The following is a 7967-nucleotide window of genomic DNA, read 5'->3' as shown; positions in this document are numbered from 1 at the left end:
TTGGCTTTTGTGTTTTAGCATTTGAGAAAAACTGTAACAGTGTAGAGCTCTGCACTTTTGATTTGGCAGATTTTTACACCGGATGCCCTTCCTGACGCAACTCCAAAGTTATTTGTGCCACCTCCTGGGAGTGAAGCATGGACTATTCAGTTGTTAGGCGAAAGTGTAAAGCGCTACACTGTGGAGCGGCGAAGATGTGTGATCGATAGAAGCCTGATAAGCATTTTGTTTGCTTAGGTTACAGTGGAGGGCGTTACTGTTGCACCAAGGAAAATACAAACACACAGCAGATGTGTTCCACATGCTCACAGTGCTCAGTTTTTCTCATGAATTGCTTTCAGAGTTGAAGCATATGGCTTTAAGCGTCCATGTAACAAAGCTATACTGATGTGATACTGCAAGTCAACTAAGCCTATTACTACAAATTCACTACTCATGATAATAGTTCAGTTAGTTTAATTATTCTGGTTGAATACACACTAGTACAATGTGTAACCTGGGTCAGCCTTACGCACCCAAATAACAAGAGCGAATTGAATAGCTGAAAACAGATGGACAGACGTCCAAAGATTTCCTATATTTATTAGTAGGTATACATGTTTTGTACTGTTTTTGCTCATGTTCTGTAATTACCTCTCCGTGTTGGTTACTGTTACCTGGTTATGTGGTGAGCAAAGCCACATGATCAGAATCATTTGGAAGAGATAACAAAAGCCTGCGGTTTGCTGTAAATGCCGGCGATGGTGGAAAAACTGGTTTGCAGCTTCAGTTGACCTAACCTTACCTGCTGTATCTGTGATGTTAACCTTGAGTTAGTAAATAAAGTTTTCATTTGTAAACGGTGATAGTGATAAACTGCTCATTTGTAGATGTTGAGATTTTTTAACAATGCAAAAACAGATTAGTGCAGGAAGACGGTGCCTGCTGCTTTAAGTTACAATTGAAACCTGATTGGAGAAACATGCCTCCCTTTGACACCTATTAGATAAGTTACTAATAGAATCTAGTATTTCATAGGAGAAGCTTTTTGAATGAGAATCGATTTGAGCCAAAGATTTTATTTCTTATTCCTTCTTTTTTTTTTTTTTGAGGCACGTGTGCATTACTATCGTCATCTTTTATGTACAGTCCATGTGAATGCCTTTTGAGTTTTTAAATCCAGTTTTAAATCCGTCGTTCTATGGCCCTGGTTTTTCCTTGTTTCTGGCGAGTTGAATTTCGCTCCAGAGGGACTGGCACAGGATGCTGCCTGATGACTGTATTTAATGTTTGTTGGCTTTCAGGAAGTGCCAGTGCACCCCACTAGGGACCGGTTTGAGCAATTTGAGCAGCTTGACTGATTTAGGAGGGGGAGGGGGGGAAATGAAGGGCTGTTCCCGGGGTGTTTTTGTTTAAGAAGACGGGCAAATGGAGAGGCAACAAATGGCACCCACTGGATGGTCTCTCTGCCCAGTGCAAGTGTTTGGTTGCCCCAGCAGTGCAGTTTAGATTAGACTCAAGTCATTGTTCCATGACTTCCTTTGTGCTTTCCGTTTCTTCCCTCTGATGGGTTACCATGGCAATACTGTAACTGTCAGACACTCAATGCGGTCCAAGTTGAGCGAGTCTTGTGTACACTTAACCTTTTGTAAGAAATGTAACCAGTTTAAAAAGTAATTCGCAATTTAAAATCCTTTAGTGACAGTCAGTAGTTGCTCTTAAACGAAGCTTAATATGCTGCAAGGAATTGTGTAGAAATGGCCTAAAATGAGACTGTGATACATCATCCATGGTCCCAAAACTTGATGTTAAAGTAAAAAGTAAGTAGGTCTAAGGGGGTTTATTAACAGTTATGTGTTTGTTTTGTTTTTAAATAGAAAAGTATCTGTTTTTACTCGACTCCTTTGAAATTTGACTGAAGTGTTCTCTTTGTTTGCCCACAGGTAAAGTGTTTGTTCCTAAGCAAAAGCCAATAGAAACACGTAAGGAGGAGGTCACGACCCTTGATCCAGAATTGGAGGAAGCGCTCTCCAGTGCCACGGATACGGAGCTGTGTGATCTCGCAGGTAAGAATGAGAAAATACTTCAGAGAGTCTTTGTGGAAAGGCTTCAAAAACACAAGTGTTTAAGTGGGTGTGATTGAAGACAAGGCTGTATTGTAGTGGTGGGAACTTTCTCTGGGCTCAGTCTGTGCTGGGACAATAAAACACAAGCTCTTTTCACTCCTTTACTGTGTGTCTTGATGGGGGGAATAAAAAGGGCATTGAGCAAAATCACACCAGTGGCCTGCTATGCCATTTAGAATTGGTTACTTTTGTCCACACTGGAGAACATGCATGCATACATGTATCCATGTATGTTCTGGTCTGTGGTCTTCGCCTCAGTCACTGAAAATACCGTCTGCTTTCGTTCGCAGCGATCCTGGGTGTTCACACACTGGTTACCAGTAGTCAGACATATGATGGAACAGGAAGTAAAGAGGGTTACAACAGTGAGTATTAAACGTAATTTATCCCAGTTAACTCAACTATTCGGAAGAGAAAAATCTGCTGACCTACACTTGCGTTTGTGTCTTAGATGTGGTAAAAGGGGAGAAGATGAACCCAGTGTTCGATGAGCCTCCCAATCCCACTAACGTAGAAGACACTCTGCAGAGGGTGAAAAGCAATGACGGCACCTTAACAGAGGTCAACCTTAACAACATTAAGGTATGTAGAAACGTGCGTGTATGTATATGCTGGTCAGTCCCCGGACCAATGGCAGTGTCTTTGTCTGCTTTTCCAGAACATTCCGATTCCCACGCTGAAGGACTTCGCCAAATCCATGGAGAAGAACACGCACGTCAAGAAGTTCAGCCTGGCAGCCACGCGGAGTAACGACCCAGTCGCTGTGGTGAGTGGTTGATATGCTTCTCGTGGCTTTTGCAGACACCTGAGAACTCCACACTCACATCTTTGCCTTCTTCCTCCCAGGCGTTCAGCGACATGCTGCGGGAAAACAAAACATTGCGAAGTTTGAATTTGGAGTCCAACTTCATCACCGGGGCAGGAGTGCAGGCTTTGGTTGATGCATTGCGAGACAATGACATGCTCACAGAGATCAAAATAGACAACCAGGTACAGTAACAATTAGCTCAGAAGTTCCAGTAATGGAAAAGGAGGAAGGGGAAATTTCACACCTGTAATTTTGGTTTAGCTGAACAAGCTGTTGTATTTTTTTCTCTAATGAACTGTATCTATTTGTGCGTACTGTAGAGACAACAGCTGGGTACTACCGTAGAAATGGAGATTGCTAAAATGTTGGAAGAGAACAAGAGCATAGTGAAATTTGGCTACCACTTCACCCAGCAAGGGCCCCGATCCAGAGCTGCCGCAGCTATCACCAAGAACAACGACCTGGGTATGAACGCAGCACGCACAGACTCGACACTCTGAGATTTGTTTAAACTCGCAAAAGTCGGGCGAGCCGTTTCCGCCCTCCCCCGCCTTCCTCTAGTCATCTGTTTTATGGGAGTGTGATGACATAGTTGAAACATCTGTTCAATATCTCACTCCGCAGTGACGACCTCTGCTCTCTCTTTTAGCTCCTCCTCCAGACAGAGTCGTGGTAGCACAGGTGTGATGCATGGGTGTGGCTCCCACGTGTGTCAGTGCATCAGTGATAACGGAGATTAGTTTCACAGTATTTGAATGGAGCGTTCACCATATTAACCGTGTGAACATTGACACTGCGTGATATGCAGCTTTGAGAGTGACGACATCTCACTTCTTGTTTTCTGCACATGCTGACACACACTGTATAAATCGGTGTACATTTTAACCACACAGCTCATGATGACTCACTCAGCGTCTTCATGATGAACTAACAAGCCTGCGTAGGGTTAAGATTGTGTAGCATGTTTACAGTTGGTTTTATTCGTGTGTTCTTTAAGTCTTTCACCTCTCGTTTTATTGTGCTTTTCCTCTCCAGTTCGCAGGAGGCGAGTGGAAGGGGATGTGTAGGGACGCCACGACACCAGTCTCCCAGCCAATCCTGTTTTTCATCTCATTGTGTGGAATAATTTCAGCCAATGCCCTGGTCTTTCTCATCTCACTGTGTGGAAACTTTAGTCTTGTGCCAAACTGCGGGGCAAGGCATGCTAAACCTGAACATACATCTGAGAAGAAGGGAAATAACTGGAATTGCCCTCTCCCGTACACATGTTCATACTTATATGTTTATTATTATGTTGTTATTGAAGCTGTAAATCTTAGTTTTTAGTCATTCATTTCAGCTGCTCCCCCTTTTTTTGAGCCTTTACATTCTTTCCCCACTTTTTACTTGCTTTGTTTCCCGTTTTTACAATTCTACAATTATGTGAGCTACCAACAAGTACCAACAACATCAATAACAGCTCTATAAAGACAGTAACTAACGGTAACCTTTGTGTCCTGATAGCTTGCTATTGAGGCTGAAGCGTCTTGTGGAATTCCTGTATTGATTAAGCACTCATCAGAGCGATACAGAGAGCTCTGAAGTTTAGTGATGACTTTAGCTTCAGGAAGTGATGTCATTCAAGGCTTGCCTAATCTGCTAGAGACACAGTGGTTATTGCTTGGAGATAAATACCAGACTGCTGACCTGAATGCCTGACTATACAGCTGAATATTAGCATTGTGAAAACAAGGGCTGTTGTGCAGTGTTGTGCAGCGCGCTTGGCAACAGTTTACATGAGCAGGTGTTGTTTATTAGAGCTGCCTTGTAAAGCCAGAAGTACTGCCGAGTTGGAGTGGCTAACAAGGCGTGCAAAAAGTGCACCAGGTCTCTTAGCCAGTGCTGGTACTGTACTGTCAGCCCAACTCAGACTGTATGTCAAAGATGGATTTAGCCACTGCAACATTACTTATTGTTTTATGCAGTCTCATATTTTTTAAAACCTGAAAACTGGCTAGTCACAAGGAGGGTCCACCTTAAGTTGTATCCTTATTTTATATTCATTTTTGATGCAAATTTACTAAATTAAAAATTGTGTTTTATTAAATAGGATGTTAACATAGCCATTGAGGCCACAAACTTCAGCTCCCGTAGGCAGTAGGGTCATTTTCCTCATAGGCTTCTATATAATCAGATGTTTTTGAAAACGGAGGGGTCGCCCCCTGCTGGTCATTAAAAAAGATTCACGTTTAGGGTTCTTTCTTCACTGTGTCCATCTACATGTACAGTCTATGGTTTGATTTGAAACACCCTGCAGTAGCTGTTGGCTCGCCCCTCGTGTAAAATGTATACTTTATCAGTGCGATATTGCTTTACTGTTTTATTCTATGATCTTGTTTTGATACGGTTCAGTTTCTGTTGCTAGTTTTTGTGATCACTTTATTTTCTTGACAGGAAGTTCTAACTGTTTTGATATTTTGGAGTAAGCAAAGCTGCGGTTGTGCTGTAAATGGACCGTGATATTATTGCCAGTCATGGCTATTAAGGCCTTGACCTGCTCCTACAGATGTCTGCTTAACATACTTGGTTTCACTGATGCTTAACCATGCCAAAGACTAACACATGCAGTGCTTAAAGTATCGATAGTAGACATAATGGTTACTGGCTCAGGTTTGGCTTTGTGACAGAGAGATTTACATCATGCCGTACAATGGTTTTACTTTTTCTTTTCTTTTTTTAATGTGTGGTGTTCACAGCGGCATCTTCTTCGAGCAGTCCAATGAGGTGCGAGGAAGGTTTAGCAAAAGGTTTGCATAAAACTTTCTACTTTGACTTCTCAGGATGCGACTGCTCGTGAAATGTTTCTTTGAACTACATCTCACTTTTAACTTTCCACTCAAACTTCCACGCTCTCAGCAGTAAGATGTCACTTATGAAATATTAGATGACACCACGCTGTGCGCGCATCAAGTAGACTTTCTTTAGCTCGAGATGGGTATAACAGGACTAATTCAGGAGTTACTTGAAACTTGTATATACTGTTTATGTGTAATAGGAACAATATCCTGGCATGAAGTCATCACCTGTGAACATCATGTTTCTGTTGACCAAAAATGTTTTCATCAGCCTCACATTCCTCACAAGAGCTGTACTGTTTTTATATCCATGCACTTTTTCCATGAGCATATCTGCTTCTTTTTTCCATTACTGTTTTTTCTCTTCCTGGTGGACACTCTGCTAAAGGAGAAAACTGCTTCCTTGCTTGAGCTTGTTAATAATACTCTGATTCATAAAAGCTATATTAATTATAAAAAATGCCATCTCAAATTCAAAGTGTGCACGTACACATAATGTTATATGTGCACCACGTGAACCTACAAAAGTCACTGCTGAGATTTTTTTTGTACCTTAAATCAAAACCCAGGTGTTAATGCAAGGATTCTGTATTATAAGAAAACCACAAGACTGGTAAAACGCACTGCTGAATATAAAACAACTTCAATAATAAATGTTTTTACATAATTTGTCTGTTCTGGGGTTTTTTGTTTTTGTTTTTGTTTTTTCCTCTGCATAAATTACAAAACTTTTGCACAACATTTCAGGAAAGCTGGAATATTAGATGCCTTGTATTTTCTGTCTGCATTTGGTCAGACTTCCAGCCATCTTGTTTACACTGTGCTTCCACAGGCTCGCTCAATCTTACAAAAAATCACCTAAATTAGAGTAATGGTTAGCATGTGTTTTAAGCTATTTAATTAAACCCAAAGGGGAGAGAAGTAAAGTAAAACAAAAATGAGAGGCTCACATGGGGAAGGTACACAGTGACATAGAGACAAAGAGAGAAAGAAGCAAACTGAGGTCCAGTGATGGTGGAAGATGCAGTACCACACACACACAAAAAAAAAATAATTATTAATGTCTCATTAGTGTCCTCATTAATATGTGCTTTTTTGCACCATCTAGTGGTAACAGAAGCACGACAGCCTAATTAGTATTCCGCTGCAATGACCGGGAGGAAAGTGCAAGTTTTATGTCAAATTTTATTTTATAAAAAATTTGAAGAAAAAAGAGCTTAGACAGAAAGAATTTCACAACATTTAGATGATTTAAATTGGACTTTATTTTATCTGACAGATTTCAGAGTCCGTTTCTCTGTCAAGCGCTGAAGATTTGTTTAAAAAAAAGAAGAAGAGGTAACTCAAAGGTGGAGGTTAACTAACCTTGTGTCGAACAACCAACTTGGAGATAGAGATTATATTTCACCTTAGTCATCGGAATTTGATCAGGTATGCAATCCTGTGATATTAAATTTCTCTTAGTAAAAGGACCAGTCAATTTCAGTCTCATTACCCTTTATGTCTAAATCTTTATGACATGTAGTAAAAATGCACTAATCGCTTTCTTGAAAAAAATAAAGTATTATCAGATGCTGAAGATTTAGCAGAATTAATGAATACAAAATCAGTGCTCTGGTGTTAGGAGGTTAATATCTCTCATTTATTTTGTTTACCATCTCTTCTATAGCAAAACTACCTCATGTTTACTTTCTGTCAATAGTCAGTATCTACAGTATTTCCTTTATATTATTGTTCCAAATGTGTATAAATGTTCAGAGTTTTGTCATTACAGATCTATATTTTGGGACTTTAAAATATCAAATTGGGACTGCATCATAAAAGGAAAACATTGGATAATATGTAAATTATAGCTTATTAATGTGTACAGTCCCTGTTAAGTAATCTTTCAAATAAAATGAATATTATAAAAGAAATTTACCTTGTTGCACTATATTAAATGAAAGATTATAGTGTAAACTGTGGAAGAGAGTCAGATATGAATGATAACTACGTAGTGGTGTATAGTGAGTAAGGAAGGAAGGAACCGCCTGAAAGAGCAGCTTCAGCAGAGGGACAGCAAAATTCTGATCCTGAAACAGGAGAAGGACAGTCTGTCTGCTGAGCTTGCACAGCTTCAGAAACACGAGAAACCACAATTTGTGTGCACTCTGCCTAAGAGTACACTGCACGACCTTATTCAGGTTAGGAAAGCCTTCCTAACCACTGTGTCTGAAAATC

The 7967-nt window shown here is 40.3% G+C and overlaps 1 protein-coding gene across 2 annotated transcripts in view; it reads left to right on the top strand.

Annotated features, from left to right (window-relative positions):
* tmod2 (tropomodulin 2) overlaps positions 1-6414 on the top strand; it is a 16888-nt gene extending 10474 nt beyond the window's left edge. For both annotated transcript variants that reach the window (XM_005746878.1, XM_005746877.1), the window contains exons 4-10: positions 1923-2045; positions 2396-2470; positions 2557-2687; positions 2764-2871; positions 2952-3095; positions 3234-3378; positions 3949-6414. In XM_005746878.1, the coding sequence (XP_005746935.1) occupies positions 1923-2045; positions 2396-2470; positions 2557-2687; positions 2764-2871; positions 2952-3095; positions 3234-3378; positions 3949-3980 (758 nt within the window). In that variant the 3' untranslated portion in view covers positions 3981-6414. The remainder of the gene's footprint in view (positions 1-1922; positions 2046-2395; positions 2471-2556; positions 2688-2763; positions 2872-2951; positions 3096-3233; positions 3379-3948) is intronic.
* The last annotated feature ends 1553 nt before the right edge of the window (positions 6415-7967 follow it).

Source organism: Pundamilia nyererei, unplaced genomic scaffold, assembly GCF_000239375.1.
Source record: "Pundamilia nyererei isolate P.nyererei 1_Seehausen unplaced genomic scaffold, PunNye1.0 scaffold00184, whole genome shotgun sequence".
Taxonomy (NCBI): domain Eukaryota; kingdom Metazoa; phylum Chordata; class Actinopteri; order Cichliformes; family Cichlidae; genus Pundamilia; species Pundamilia nyererei.
This window is presented reverse-complemented; position numbering and strand designations above follow the sequence as displayed.